The sequence below is a fragment of the Pararge aegeria genome, chromosome 17 (genome assembly GCF_905163445.1).
Source record: "Pararge aegeria chromosome 17, ilParAegt1.1, whole genome shotgun sequence".
Taxonomy (NCBI): domain Eukaryota; kingdom Metazoa; phylum Arthropoda; class Insecta; order Lepidoptera; family Nymphalidae; genus Pararge; species Pararge aegeria.
This window is the reverse complement of record NC_053196.1, coordinates 12,761,427-12,777,997: the sequence shown is the minus strand read 5'-3', so window position 1 is coordinate 12,777,997 and position 16,571 is coordinate 12,761,427. Positions and strand designations below refer to the sequence as shown.

Genomic DNA, 16,571 nt, shown 5'->3' with positions numbered 1-16,571 from the left:
GAGTGTTTTTATTAATTTTTAATATATACAAAACTAAAAATGTATTAAAAGAATGTCTACAGAATAAGGCAAGTAAGAAAAAAATACCCTTTTTACTGATTATTCGTTCACTCCAACAGTTAGTTTTTCAAGTTTCGTGACGCGAACAGTAAACCATTATACTACAGGCTAACGATTGGCCACCCGCAAATATGCAGATTTCAGTTCTATTTTAAGTATAAAAATGTTTGAGTAAACGTTGTTCATGTTTACCCAGTGTTTTCTCAGTTACACTCGACATGAAATCAATCGAGGTGGCTTTGAAGGTTCTGTTCAAACTGCCATGCAGAGTTATATATCGAGCATTCAACCAATGGGAGTCATTATGATGTCAATTTTTTCTACATGAAGGAACTTTGTATCAATTAAATATATTTATAGTCCTATACCAAAAAAATTTACTGAATATCCAAAGTTTTATTTGTTCAAAACATAAAATTAAAAGGGTGTTTGTTAATTCTAAACTAATTAATTTATTCATCAATAATTAGCTAAATACCTATAAATCACAGAAAGTATTTATAGGTATGCATATCTGTTTGTATTCGCATTAATGTCCATTCATCAGAAGTATTCATAAGAATTCTTCACTTGAAGACTTACTTCAAGTGATGAATTTAGCGTACAATTCCCTACACACCATATTGACTCGCACTGAACTTAAACGAAATCATTGAAATATGAATGAGCTTTATATTCTGGAAAATAAAGTAAATTGTTGTTTAAATAACGAGTGAACCGATACCACTTAAACTGTCTTTATGTCACAAATACATTTTCAATGCTATCTTCATTTGAATCAATCAAGTAATTGAGTGTGTATGGTGTTTAAAGGCTAAATTTATATAAAAATGTAAATTAGACTGATTAATGTGATACTACTGCAACATTGGTTAACTTGAAAACTTACATTAAGGGCTATCATTGAATATAGGACATGTTTATCGAGAAACCGAACAAATTTCAAAAAAAAAGATCTAAGAAAAAAAATCCTACATACTCATTGATATTTTTAAAATAAAAGTTAAACCATATTATGACTTCGTATATGACTCCTATAGGTTGAACAGTCTTAGGTTACAAAAACATTTATCTTATGTACATATTGTCGTTTGAAGATAAGAGTAAGAACTATCGCCTAGGGTTTTGTTGCTAACTTGTTTTTGGTGTGAGTGGGGTGGGGTGGGTTTACCTCCGGGCGCTCTTTGAGGAGGGTCGCGAGTGAGACTGCGTGCGGGGGGTCGCGACCCCCCCCCGCTCCTAACTGGAACACGACGCTGCTGATACCGGTGACAGAGGTGAATCTCGTGGGCATCCCGACAGGGTCACCACCACCTGATAACATTTAACATTTGTTCAAATTATATTATATACAGCAAGAAATACTAATAGGTCATTTTAAGGTATCTTATACATTAATATTCATTTTGCAGGTTCTGCCAAGTAATAAATAATCTGGTGTGAGGGATACAAGTTGCACGTTTATATAAACTTTTTATACTTATAAAAAAAATTATATGAATGATCTAGCAATTCTTTAGTCCACCAACCTGTAGAGGGCAATATGGTGAGTCTAAGCTCTATAAAACAGAAGGCCTGTCCGGCCTGCCCAGCTGTACATTAAATGAGATTGAATTTAATTTGATACTTAATTTGACTTGGTCAATTTGGAAAATGTTATTGCAAGTCACAAAATCTGTAATTCATTTCATGAAAAGCAAAATGAGAATAATATTTTTTTAATTACTTTTTAATGGTATGTATGTTTTTACATATTGTTGGTGCTTATGATGAAATTTAGGATTCAGTTTAGAGAGCACAATGTTCAATATTTTAGACATAAAGATGTTTGCATATAGGTTACTCAATAATTGGACACTATATGCTAGTAGACCTGGATTTGTAACTATGTAGGATCAAAAGAAAACAAAAAATTATACCTTTCGGCTTCCAGCGTGATTCCTATGTTCACATAGCCATACTCCTTGCCAAGTTCCTAGGTTTAACTTTCCATCTGTGATTGGGATAGTCAGCGAAGACCCGAGAAAGCACGCTTTCACATGTGCAGGCTGTTAAAATAAAAAACATTATAAGGAACAGGTATAGATAACACTCTATTTGATATTAACATGTTTCATATTATTAGAAAAAATGTTGTGTACTCAATGCTTTTAAGCATGTTTAATCATAATAATAATAATAATCCACCATATTTGTTTACTACTGTCACCACAATTAATTAATTTTGTGTAACAATACAAGTACATAATATACCCTGTATCTTGACACAAGTGCAGTGGTGTCCTTTATAAAAGTACAGAAACACATCCTATGCAAATATTCCTTGCCTAAAAAATGTCTTTGGTTTTAATAAATTTCCAATATTAAGCCTATAAGGCAGTATTGTTGCTAATTAAACTTTTTTTATTATTATTACATAGGGGAGATACTGAAACATCAAACCATGAGGACCCTAAATAAGTCTACCGCACCACAGCAAGTAATCTCAAAACATCTATACTCTATGTTGTTTCAATGTTCGAACAGGCAAATCTCAAATAATAGTCTCTATTAAAAAATCATTTTGCCAATATTATTTTAATCTGAAGAAACAGTAATAGTCAGTTCAAATCCCAGCAGCAACCTCTAACTTCTCTTCAGTTATGTGCACCTTTAGCAATTAAAATATCACTAGCTTCAATGGTGAAGGAAAACATTGCCAGGAAACATGTGTGCCTGAGAGATCTCCATAATGTCCAACAATCCGCAACAGGCAAGCTTGGTGGACTACAGCCTAAACCCTTCTCATTGTGGGAGGAAACCCAAGCTCTGTAGTGCGCTGGTATAGGGTTTATATGATGATGATGAGTTTAATCTAAGGTTATTGAGGCTACATAATATTATATTATAGCCTTAGTTTTCAAGAATTAAATATAAGTGACACAGCTAGGCACTGCTAGTATTAAAGCTACCTTTACACTGTTTCAATAATGCTGTTCTACTTAAAATTGGAATTTCAAATTCAGATGTTTAACATAACCAATCAAGCTGCATTAATTAGAAGAAGCTATAAAGTGAAATTCTGCAATACTGCAAATTGTAAAGATAACAGTGTCAAAAAGTCAAACTGTTATCACTATATTCTCTCAAGGTCAGTTCACAATATAAATACATAACATACAAAGTTTACACAAGTTAAACAAGTAGTTTTATATGCCTACTAGTTCTAGCTTTGGCCTTGATTTTTCAGCACTATTATGTTAATTAAATATAGATATTCTATCTGCATTGTGACCTATTATGACAAATGGTTTAACTATTGCAGTTTACTTATACTTATATCTCTATATTTGCAGTGCAGTGTTAAATCAAAAATCATAGATGTACAAAGTATCATGGGATGAAAAATTTTAGCATTTTTTTTCCTTATTCAGTAAGCATGGTATCAGATGGCTGCCCCAGTATTTTAAATTATTTATTATAGTTTTTCAAATACCAAAACTGTGAACTCTTGCAACCAATTGAACACAAGGCACTGAAATTTTGACAACCAAATGATTGCCTGCCAAATTAAATTAAATAGGTAATAGGTGAAAAAGCACAACAGATCCTTTAAATTGCAACAACTATTAAAACCACAGGTTTGTCAGTAGCAACCTAGGTATTATAGTTTTGAAGACTCAGTAATGAGTTTTGATAGCGGAAAGGTAATATTGTAATAGGTTTGATATTAAAGCCTGGGGTGTAAGACTTCATCATTAAAGTTCAATAATTTTCAAGATGTGTTTGCTAAGATACACATATTAAATAAAGTGTAATGCTAAAAAAAAAAATTGAGAAATAGTTCCAATAATAGGTGTATTTAATGACATTTAAAATTGTGGCAACAATCAAACAAAACAAGCAATATCTGTGTCAAACTGGACAAACACAAACAAATGAAAAGTAAATAGGCAAGAATATATTTTAAATTCAGAATGAGTTGTTCTTACTTAATATTAGCGTATAATTTGTGTAGCCTTACCATGTCGTCAGGGCCTTCGCACGAGTGGCGGTAAGGTAATCCTTCTGGGACAATTTTGTTGAGCATCATTTCCATATCATCTCTGACATCAGGATCCCAGCTCTCGTTGAGCGCGAGGCTCGCCGATGTGTGCATTACTGGAAGTGTTTATCATGTATCAGAATGATCAGCTGTCTTCAATATAGTACCGAGAACTTTTCGTTTGACAAAATTATGTTAAACGATTTCTTAATCGTTAATTGAAAAGAAACATTTAGAGGTTGAAACCAGTTTGCATTAATAGCAGGCAATTTACAGCTTATATCGGCGGCAAGTGGCAAGAGCGGTCCCTGGTACTCACTTTGGATGTGGCAGAGACCGACCGCGAACTGAGACATCTCGGGCACCTGCTTAAGGATCTCCTCTGTGACGAGGTGCACGCCTCGGTGCTGCGGCCTCAAGTTGAGCTTCCGTTGAAACCACGCGGATCCAATCTGAATTCCTCGATTCGAGGCCATGTTTAATTTTTTAAATCGCTACAGAATTATCGCAAGAACACAAATGATCTTACACAACATCACTTTGAACAATCTGTATATGAATTAATCCACAATTATCATAAAAGATACATCTTCGATCTTTAAATTGTATTAAATTTAGCGGAGGTTATAAGACAGATTCGACACCCTATTTTCTGCGGGAAAGTGAAATAGCTTTTGAATGAAAGAGAAAAACGATCGGCCATATGTTGTCATTAGTAAAAAAAAAATGGATTCATTCGTTCATTCATAACTTCTTTACAATAAAAAAATAAATTACTGTATTTGGACGAGTATTCAACTCTTTTAAATTTAATTAACCAAACACTGTTTAATATAATAATTTTCAATTTTTAAAGCAAACGTTGAAGGCAAATCCTCTAATGGTGAACCAAAGAAACCGGAGGTTTCAAGCAAACTAAATTTCTATTTATTGTGAATCTGGTTTATAAATTATAATAATGCTTACACAACATGACATTTTTAATAAACAAGTGCATTTAAATTGATCATGAGAAAATAAAGTATTTTTGATGGCATGAATGGCAGGTTTTAATTATGGGTTCATTCGGCTTCATTAAACGTCACAATTTCGTATAGCAACACTAGTCACTGCTAATCTCGAGCGGGAGATATGAATTTTAATTCTCACGTCGCCCGCTCTTTAACTCAATCTATTTTATGAACATGTATTACTTGTTTAATTTTCATATTAATTATAACTAACTACGTATTTAAATTAATAAACAATAGATGCAATGATTGTTCTAGCTATGGTTTGTTTTGTAATAAACTTCAGGATGTGACGAATGACGAGGGTTGATGCTATTGTGTAGGTGTGGCTATCAACCACTCCTCGAAATTGGAACAATTAGTTTTTACACCAACTGTACTATTCTGCGGACGCGTATTGTCCGTTTTGTCCTATTTAACTTACCTACTTGTATTATAAAAGGTTATACAATACACTACCCAGTAATAGTAGGTATATATACCTACATACGGCTGTTTAATGGATCCCATAATGGATGTAATAAAAAATTCAGCGGAGCCTGAATGGCTTGAAAAGACAATAGTAGGGGAATTACGAGTTTGGCAAATAATGTTCCTTTGCTTAGCCGGTGTCACTTCTTTGAGTAAGTAATCAATTTTTTTATGAGATATTTAGTTTTTACTGCCTCGGTGGTTTAGTGGTTAGCGTTTTTGACGAAGACCAAGGTTTAATCCCAGTTTGTTGTCGTTTCGGATCGAAATTGACTGATAACCAACATTAAGGGTCGTACAGTGGCGTGCATTGAGGGTATGCAGATTAGGTATATAAAATGAAATCTCCAGTACGAGTTTTAAAAAACTTAAGGAGAGACTTTGTAAGAGTTATAAAAATCCTACCTATTATATATTAAGTATTTACCTATAACTCATACGGGCGATTTTCTTCATTTTATATCATATGCATACCCTGTGCATACCCTATATGCACGCCAATGGGGTAACCGTAACGTAACAGCGTCACCAACGGTGGTGTTACTACCGTTGGCGGGGCAGCGTCCCGAAGCACCTTAACTCAAGGGGTCCTTTGGTCTTCATGATCATCACTCGAAAAAGTTATGTAATATCCTAGTTGAGTTGAAGATATTTCGAATTTTTGGCCCCTTACCAACAAGCCTCGCAATTTTTTGAACTGAATAAAACATTGGAAGTACTTACCAAGTTTTGCACAATAAATATCTGATTATTATCATCATCTACAGAATTAAGAATATACAGAATCCTCATTCAGCCATTTTCGTAACTGTGCATTGTGTCCGAAAACAGTGACGCCCCGCACACGTCTCACTTTACACCCGCCGAAAGTTGCTAGCTCACAAACTTTTTCTCATTTTCCAATTCCATGGTTAACGTTAGAGGTTAATTACTTTCAACTGCTGAATGGTATGAAGTGACCATTTGCTCGAGAAACCACTCTACAATGGGTTGGTTTTTGATGCTTCAAAATTAGTCGTATACACGGTTTCTGTATGTTCTTAATTCTGTGTCATCATCATCATAAACTTATTAGCAATCAGTCCCACCGATTGGAAAAAGTATGGCTTAAATTACTGTCCGAAGCACGGGGGTAGAAACCGCCAATTTCCTAACCTTTCCAATAAAACTATTATAAATGTACTTATTATATTATTATTCTTACATAAATTACAAGAAATTTCCAAGTAATTTTTTATTGCCGCACCAACCCGTTTCTTATAATCATAATCATTTATTTGCAAAAAACATGTCAAATTATAGATGTTACAAAAAGTTATACAGAACAATGTTTAGCCCATTTAAAGGCATGCAAATCTTAACTTAAAAATAATTAAAAACATTCAGAATTTGATTAATCACAATTAATTTCATTAAAGCTATATAAATACAATTAATATTTAATTAGTTATGTTTTAGTTTATTTTGTTTATGAACTGTAGCAAAATATGACAGATTTTCATATGATAACAATTCATTATTAAATTAATTAATTCATAAAAGTTCAACATAAATCATATAAAATGTATATGTAAACTAATTTATTCGGTATTAATATGTCAGTAAAATTTTATGTCAAATAGTAAAATCATTATAAAATATTAATTAGTATAAAATTTCATTAAATAAATTATATAGTGCTTTAATTAGAGAGTGAAAACACTTACTAACTAGCCATTTATGCAGTTTTCTCTTGAACGCATTAAAAGGTAATTCTTTCAATTGATCAAGCAAGTTATTGTATATCTTAATAGACATACAATAACAATTTTTGCGATAAGAAGCAGTTTTTGAAACGGGAAGTAAGAGTTTGTTTAGATGGCTGTTAGGATACCTGGTATTGAAATTTACCACCTGGCTTTTCTTTGTAAAAGATTTGTAATATTTTTTCGAACAAATAGGCTTATCTCGTAAATGTACAAGCATGGCAGTGGGAGAATTTTAAATTTTTTAAACAGAGGCCGACAAGAATCTAACGGACTGGCTCCACAAACCGCCCTGATACACTTCTTCTGTCCAATAAATAAACGCTGTATGTCCACCGAGTTGCCCCATATGACCAACCCATATCTTAATGATGAATGCATGATATGCCATGATAGCAGCTCTTCACCTACTGTTTTGAAAAGGCGCCTAAGGACATAAACATATTGGTTAATTTTTTTACTAACTTTGTCAACATGTATTATCCAGGAAAGAGTGTTGTCTAAAGTAATGCCTAGAAAATTAACAACTTGCGCTTCTTTAATGTTCTCATTATTGAAGTGAAACTTCTTTATCGGGGTTGGAAAAAAATTTAGTGTAACATTTTTCGGTTACGCGTGACATTTTTTCGTTACGCGCCATATTTTTCTTGTCACTTTTCACTTTCAATTGTCAAAGTCTAAAATCTGAAACATGACTGTACAATGACAGTGAAGTATTCCGCTCAGGAGTTCTGTCCTCTATCTCCAACCACATTCATCAGATCTACACAAAGTTTGGGCAAAATTAAATACATATTATAACCTCAATAGAACTACACTACACTACACCCAACAGTAGAATATCATCATAGTAAATAAAAGCTGTATTTGACAGTTTGACAGTTCAAAAATAGGAGTGCTCCGATCGTCACCAAACTTTACAGGATTACTCGGCAGGTCAATCCAGAGATTCCCTGAAAGTTTCAGTGAAAAACTGAATCTCACATCGATGAGTTATAGTTGGCCTTAGAAAACTTTCTCGAACTAAGAATTAAATAATAAATAATAAATATACTATGACATTCCACATACATCGCAACCTAGCCCCGATTAAGCGGTAGCTTGTATTACGGGTACAAAATTGTTATCGGGAAATTAAGAATTTCAAATTAAATAAAAAAAGCATGCTGTAATGTGCGATCAACTTTGCAAGGCGTACGATTTGCCCCAGTTAGGAATAAGCTTTAATTGTTAATGAGTCAACAGTAAAGGCGAGGTTAGGTAATAGATGTTTGGTGGACTACTTTAAAATTCGTGAGCATAGGTAGGTACGGTGGCTAGGCACAGCTTTATACAAGGTATACCTAAATATATGATTATTTAAAAGGTTGTATCGCTGAGTTTCTTGCCGGCTTCTTCTCGGTGGAATCTGCTTTAAGTACATACAGACATCGGCGTATTTACCCTAGGGCCAAAAGGCCCTGACCCGGGCCGGCAGGCTTCGAGGTGCGGCAGTGCGACTCCGTGAATCCATGGATCAAACGTGATCCTATTTCAGTTTATTTTTTTCATTATCATCATTAAAAACCACAAATTAACACAACCCACAACCACATACTTGTTATTTCAAAATGCTAATAATGTAGACACTGCACTATTAGGTAACTGAGACTTTTATGGAATTACAAACAAATGTAGCATAACGTCACGTGTAGTGTTATCACACTTTAACTGACAGAACCTTTCCAATGGCATACCGCAAAAACACTGCGACCTATTCCGCCCTTATGCCACGTTTACCGACTTAGGTAGGACGTAGGTACTCGTACTTGTAAAACTTTCTTTCACTTTTCTTTGTAAAATTTCTCAAAACTACGTCAATCTGGGTTGGATCCCTTTCGTTTAACTATATTGTTTATTCCATTAAAAGTAAGACCTTGACTGCAATCCAACCTGCTGGTAAATGAAGATGCAGGCTAAAATGGTAACGGGCTAAGGCTAACCTGTTAGGAGGATGGCAGTTATATTAACCCCTCATCGGTTTCTACGCGACATCGCACCGGAACGCTAAATCGCTTAGCGGCACGTCTCTGTCGGCAGGGTGGCTACGGCCGAAGACTCCTAACAGACCAGACCAGAGTAAATTCGGAAATTATAAATTCCCAAATTTCGAACCCGGGACCTTCCACTTGACACCCCAGCGCTTATCACTGCGCCAGGGAGGTCGTATAAAACTAAGACTATCCTATTGTAAAAAAAACTTACTGATTTAAGCGATGGTAGTAAGCCACAAACCCAGTTTTTTTTAATTATACAGTCGTGATGGTTTGCTGCTGTTTCCGTTTCCGCATCCCGCGCACGAAGCAGCAGATCGAAGCCGACTACAAGCGGCGGAAGATCACGACTAAGTTCCGGCATGAGCTCGAAACCATTCAAGATTCCAAAATGGACACCATTTCCCTCAAAGATGGTAATTTTAAACGTAGAACATATTAAGTTCTTAAAATAAACTTATTTCTTTTTTTGCTGAATGACCTTTATCGCACCAAAATCGTCCGACTGCTTTTTAGACATAAGATTGAACTCCCCCTCAATAAGCTGTAAAACAAAACTGGGGCGATGTGTTTTTTATTTATTTTCATATAGTTTCCAAAGTTGTGTAATTACTACAAACTATTTAAGCAGACGAACGTCGACGACGTCCTTCTTTGTTCTGCCGGAGTGAAAAACAAAATGCAAAAAGAATATTGTATTTTTAAAAACTTTTCATGCACCTAATTATAGTAAATTAACAAATATGTTGTCGACAAATTCGTGGCATTCAGCATTTTCAAGTCGGTTCTCGTTTATTTTTTCGCGGAGATCTGAAAGGTGAGTCTACCGAGTACCGGTGCCGACCCTTTGTTAGACGTGCTAGATCGTTGTCTTTTGACACGAGGAATTAGCTCAGTGTCAAGTGAGAGCCATCGAGACTGTCTTTGTTATACGAAAAAGTCTCGATCAACACTTTCTTTTTAAGTTCATCGACTTAGGCATACTTAAGTAAGTGATTGGAGAAAAGAAAATTTATAATTTGAGGCTTTTTAGTTTCATAGTGATTATTAAGGTGGCCAAGTGTGTAAATTTTTTAAGGTTTCTAAACGAAACAGTAAAAACTCATCTTCGAGTGTTACTTTGTCTGTCCGTTACAGTAACGCAACTTTACTTAAGCTTTCGATCTGGAAAAGATATATTATACCTACCTATTTATAGCTTCCCCCTGCGTATGTTATTTGTATTGTCAAAATAAACATTTGAATCAATCAACGTCTGTTTAAGAAGACGTTATCAAGAAAAGTTATCTAGGAAAAGACAACAGGGGCGCCAGCAGGTAAATCTTATCGGTGCGTTTTACCCACCCTAGTACGTCAGGGTGGAGCAAGTAGGTATTGAGCTCCTTAAAACTGATATTATTCTATACAATTAGGAAAAATAACTAAGATTATGAACAAGCTCTGCCTCAGGCTGGCTGCAAATGCTACCTGAAAGGACAAAACACTCTCAGGTATCAGGAGATATAATATATTGGATAGAGGTAAAATTAAGCTTAATTTGATGATAAACCGAAGGCTTCGGGAAGAAATCTCTTTTGAGATAAGTTGTCCTTGTGCAGTGTACACTTCTTGTGCTTTTTCTTGTTAATTTAAAGGTTTGGTACGAATCACCTGGTTAGTTTCAGAATAATCCATAATTTAAAAAATAATCAGTTAGTCAATCAGTGTAATAACAGAATAGCGCTTTATAGACATCATTTATGAGACCGTGAAGTTTTTAGGTTTAAAAACCGACGTGCCAATAAACATTCTTACCCCTAACAGGTCAACCCGCTATGGTCTTAGATTGAATTACCCGGTTTTACTTTTAGTGAAAAAAAGAACGACTAACGACCGACGAACGAGCTTTGATCAGTTTGCTAGTTGCCACCGTGGAGGTCGCGGGTTCGACCGCCGCCAGGGGCATTTATTGTATTTTCTCTAGTCTGGAGTTGTGGGGGGCTTCCGCCGTGGCCAGTTAGCAACTTCCTGACAAAGAGGTACCACCAAGTAATCAATTGGTAAGTGATGATGCAGTTTAAGATGGTAGCGGGCTAACCTGTTAGGGTTATATTTATAATAGTCATATTATACCTATACTCCTTACCGGTTTCTATCAATTGGTAAGAGTAAGCGGGCTAACCTGTTAGGGACGGTAGGACAGTTTAAAGTGAATTTGCTTTTATATAAAAAAACACGTCAAGAAGTGAGTTAGACTTAGACTATACTTACTTAGAATAGACTATTCGCATTTACAATAAGTAGCAAGGCTAAAATTCGATTTCCGATTTTAATTAGAAATGCCAGGGTCCTAAAAGTTAGGTACATTCGTAAAACCAATTTAGGTACCATTTACTAATCCATTGAATGAAGAAAAACTTTAACAGTTGTTTTGAGTTACAAAATTGGAATGCACTATTTCCAACGCACAAACGCTGAATACGGCCCTGGAAAATATACTTGCTAGTATCCATGACTATTCATATAAATTCTAAGACGCAGAATAAGTACTTAGATAAAATCAATTAATTGAGGAAGTTGTTTTGTCAGCTTTGGTGCTGCTGAATGAGAAGACCAAGCCAATGGAGTGCGAGAATCAGCAGCAATCCCAGCCTAGCTCCATCATGTCGCCACAACAAAGTAAGTACTTATGTAAGACTAGCGGTCCCTCGCGACTTCGTCCGCGTATGAGTCAATCGAGAAGTTAGAATATATCTGATGCTAACAACATTACCATCTTGGCTAGCTATGTACCTACTATTATTTAACTTGGTATTTTAGTTCATACATACATATAATATCCATCCATAAAAAAATGCATCCTATAATATCCATCCATAAAAAAATGCATCCTATAATATCCAACCATAAAAAAATGCATCCTATAATATCCATCCATAAAAAAATGCATCCTATAATATCCATCCATAAAAAAATGCATCCTATAATATCCATCCATAAAAAAATGCATCCTATAATATCCATCCATAAAAAAATGCATCCTATAATATCCATCCATAAAAAAATGTTTTGGACTCAGTATCGATTATAAAGCATACAAAACGTCAAAATACGTCATAATTTTCATTAATTATATATTAAATGTACAGAAATCGTCCAGTTACAGAATTATAATAAGTACAGATGTAGGCTCTCCGAGACAGTAAAATAAATATTAAGTATTATATTTTGCTACACTTTTTATAGGAGAGGTTTCAATATAAGGTGTTTAAACTTTAAGTGTTACTAACAAGAATGCTGTTGCTACTACGAAAGCGCTGTTTGAACCGACTTCAAAGAAAGGAGGTTCTGTCAGGTTCCTTTGCAAAATAAGATTTTTGGTTTATTTATATAACTTTTATCTATATTCGATAAGGCTCTCTTATACTTACAAAACAATTTTATGGTGAACGGTGAAAAAATTAAAATAAACGCTTTTATAAATAAACTAAACTAAAAGGTAGATCTCTACCTCAGTTTGGTTTACCAAGCGTGTTTTTCAGTTTTTTTGGCTAGTTGGACCTACCTACTAATACGTGCCGCTAAGCGATTTAGTGCTTTGCTGCTTTGCCCCATGAATCATTATCCCTTACCACCACGTAAGGTCCTAAGGGCTAGCTCGTAGTATCTAGCAATCAATAACCTTAACAGAGGTTTTCTCATAATCACCACTCTGGGCAGATTAGTTGGGGATCGCAGTAGCAGAGGACGCTGCTAAGTACTGCGATTATCTGCGCGAATTCGGCGGTGTTGACAACTGACTAACTTGCCGTCACAACACGGCAAACAACTTTTAAGTCTTACGGAAAGTAAAATAAGAATAAAATAAACTTCTTTTTCAGGCTCACTAGAAGCTTCCTTCCAGCCCGATGGAGGACAGAAGCCGGAGCCGCAAGCATCTGGGCTAAACTTCGCTAAGTACGCTACCAAAGTGGCCAATTTGACGAAACTTGGCCAACCAAAGTCGCCCACTTCACCGACCACTTCAGATAATAAGATGGATTTTTAAGCAAAGTTACTTAGACTTGTTTAGAGAAACACGCTTTCCGCTTAAAGATTGTATCTACAATTTCTGGCTAGAATATAGATTTACATACCTTCTAACTATCCGTAGGGTGATAGATGTAAATGTAAACATATAAAAAAAATGCCGACCCAAACTGCAAAGACGTAGTACGACAAGTGCGTAATTTTTTTTCATACTATCTAATACCGTAGAACCTTTTTTGTTGTCACATAATTCCGTGTCTACCATTTTAACTTGAAAACATAATTTATGGTAGACACCGCGTATTTCCTGAAAAAAACTAGTTATTTCTCTTGAAGTACGGTAAGTAGGTACCTATTGATCTCAGGGAAAAGTTGTCGAACTAAAGTTTTTCAATATTGAGATATTTTTAAAGCTTTGAATCTTTTACCTACGAGTAAAAGTGAATTAAATACACTTATTGTAGTGCATATGAAATTGTTATTTTGTTGATTTAGACATTTTCTAAGCGAGATCACTCTATCCTAGACATCACAATTGCTTTTCATCAAGTTTGAAGGCCTATCTGTCATAAATAAAAAATTATAAACACAAATAAAAAGGAAACCTTGCAGTAAGATGTTTTCTTTAATCTAGAAAATAAAAAATACAGTATAAACGGATTTTAGATCACAAGAATAATTACATATTCACAAATAACTTCAGTAATCTGCTTGTTTACATAATCTCCTGTTACACTTAACTGACAGTTAAAAATAAACAATGATCAAATCGTAAGCGATAACTTTAAAGCAACTTACACTTTTATGATACATAAATAATACATCCTTGCAAATAAAAAATTACATAAAATTCAAGTTAGCTACAATTTTATTTTAAATAGATATAAATTGTTTCTACACGCTCATATCGTTTTTCTAAATGAACAACGTTCCGCCTCCGAGCCTGTCATGTAAATTAGTTTGTCACATTTATCTTCTATATTAATTAGTGACTTTGTTAATTAGTTATTTCCCGCAATCCGCAATAAAGTACCAACACTTTTATAACCTATGTTAGCAAGTCTCTCTGCTTCAACTCGATGTACAATACTGGGTATAATTTTGTTGAATGTATCTAAATTTAACTAAAATGGCAATTCTTAAATATTGGATAGAAGCAGGCGTTACTTTGCGGAAATCCATAACATATTATGAAAATAAAGCGAAACCGGAGCATCCTCAGGAGATGTTGACTTTACAATGAATAATTATTAAGAATAATTGTTTGACTTAACAATTATTCAATCTAAAGTCAACATCTCCTGAGGATGTCCCGGTTTCGAAGCGAAACGTGCGTAGAGGGTACATTGCCGAGGATCTGTTTGGTGTGGAGGATACGGATTGAAGAAATTATAAATTACACCATACAGATTCTCCTGCTGTTCGCGGAGTATAGCAAATTAAGCTTACTTTTCATAAGGCAAGTCTTAAAGTAGATCTATCCAACACAAGACAATGTGACAAGGATAGCACTACTTCTGTCATTGTAGTTTTGTCTAGAAATTTGTATACAACAGAATCAGAACGATAGTGATTGCGAATGCTGTCATCGATTTCATACGCGTTGCTTTAGTTCTGAAACATGTAGAGGTCAGATTTGTGATAGAAATATATTCTTCAATTTAAATTACCACACGTTACGTTGGAGAATGGTTAACCTCTAGGTGAATTATGTATGGAGCTAACTTACAGATGTAGCCTTCTGTGTATGGCTTTTATGTGGACCAACTCTGGGCACAAGGTACTTCTCCAATGTTTTGTAGACGGAGAAGGCTTCTGCCTTTTTTTTTTATTAACGATAGGCCAGCGCTTAACGTGCCCGTTAGAAAGCAATGATGAGGTCTAGGTTGGAGCACGCTTGCCTATTCACTCTAGCCTTGAAGGTACTCAAATTATACGTGGTGGCAGAAAACACAGTTGCCGGGAGGGTGTTCCACATCTTAGCGGTACGTATCAGAAACGTGGATAAAAACGTTTCGTGCGTGTCGATGGAATATCAACCACATAAGGATGCCACCGCTCGCGGTGTCTCGCTGTTGTGTGGTAGAACGAGGAAGGAGGAACAAGATTGTATAGTTCCTGGGCACACTCACCGAAGTATATCCGGTAAAAAACCGATAAACAGGCAACATTGCGTCGGTGCTGGAGACTATGTTGTTTGCGTGTGTTAACGATTGATTTTTGATCGGTGAAAATAATGAAATTTTGAATATGTAACCTTTAGGCTTAGTGTAAAGCTCCATTACTCTGAGATTTAAATAAATATCACATCCACGTGACAGATTAACGCTTGTTTATCTGTCATTTCGTTATAAGGGAGAACTGAACGTCAAAGTTTGACACCTCTATACAAATTTAACAGATACATTACTACCACAGTGACTTTGTTAACTTTGTTACTCTAAAGGCTAAGGTATATCTGTGCTTTAAACTACTTTACATAGGCGTTAGAGAGATTAACTCTCTTTTTTATGGGTTTGGTTATAACTTAACCGTATCGTCGTGATTGGTAAACGTTAAATAGATTGACAGATATACAGACAGACATTTGTTATTCATTTTAACAAACGTAGCTTGGATACCACTTTTCTACAGAGCATGCTAAATTTGAATATTAAATTTTAAATTTTTAAGTGTCGATACTTTTATTTGCGAATCCCTTGTTATTTCTTCCGGCGATAATATACTAAAAAAAAATTCAGTCCATGACTCGACTAATTGCCTTAATATCATTTCCTTTACCGCTAATACCTCTGTTCTAAAGTTCAATTTACATTTAACTTTCAATGCAATATACACCTTAAAACTATGTACACAACAGAGGGTCGCACCGCAACATATTTCCACATAAACTGTTAAAACATCGTGACTTACAGTAAATATTTGATGTATGGGCTATTAAAAGTTGGGGTCGTCAGGGTTGAGTTCATCAGATTTCCGTCGATGAAATTAAAATTGAAAAATCGATTAACAAAAACTCAAAGCGACAGAAAACACACCCTTGACTGGTTTCACGGTTCCAGTGGAGCCCGTAAATCCCTGACTCGTTATGTTTGGATAACGTTGTATAGTGGCAGGGTGTAAAATCCACTATACCGCATGATTGATGCTCTTACACTGAGGGGAACAAAGCGGCAGGTCAGTTTCGCGACCGCGTTAGTGATCGGTCGGTTTTTGCTGT

At 35.1% G+C, this 16,571-nt stretch overlaps 2 protein-coding genes across 2 annotated transcripts; one reads left to right on the top strand and one right to left on the bottom strand.

Moving 5' to 3' along the window:
• Positions 1 to 491: 491 nt before the first annotated feature.
• Positions 492 to 4,747, bottom strand: LOC120631311 (UPF0047 protein YjbQ). The gene is made up of 4 exons (XM_039900814.1): positions 4,404 to 4,747; positions 4,064 to 4,200; positions 1,980 to 2,108; positions 492 to 1,374 (listed from the first exon to the last, which is right to left on the bottom strand). The coding sequence occupies exons 1-4, from the start codon at positions 4,558 to 4,560 to the stop codon at positions 1,300 to 1,302; spliced, it is 498 nt and encodes a 165-aa protein (XP_039756748.1). The 5' UTR covers positions 4,561 to 4,747; the 3' UTR covers positions 492 to 1,299.
• Positions 4,748 to 5,593: 846 nt separating this feature from the next.
• LOC120630960 lies at positions 5,594 to 13,766 on the top strand. The gene is made up of 4 exons (XM_039900331.1): positions 5,594 to 5,717; positions 9,607 to 9,759; positions 11,912 to 12,001; positions 13,204 to 13,766. Exons 1-4 carry the CDS (start codon positions 5,594 to 5,596, stop codon positions 13,368 to 13,370), a joined length of 534 nt encoding a protein of 177 aa, XP_039756265.1. The 3' UTR covers positions 13,371 to 13,766.
• Positions 13,767 to 16,571: the final 2,805 nt, after the last annotated feature.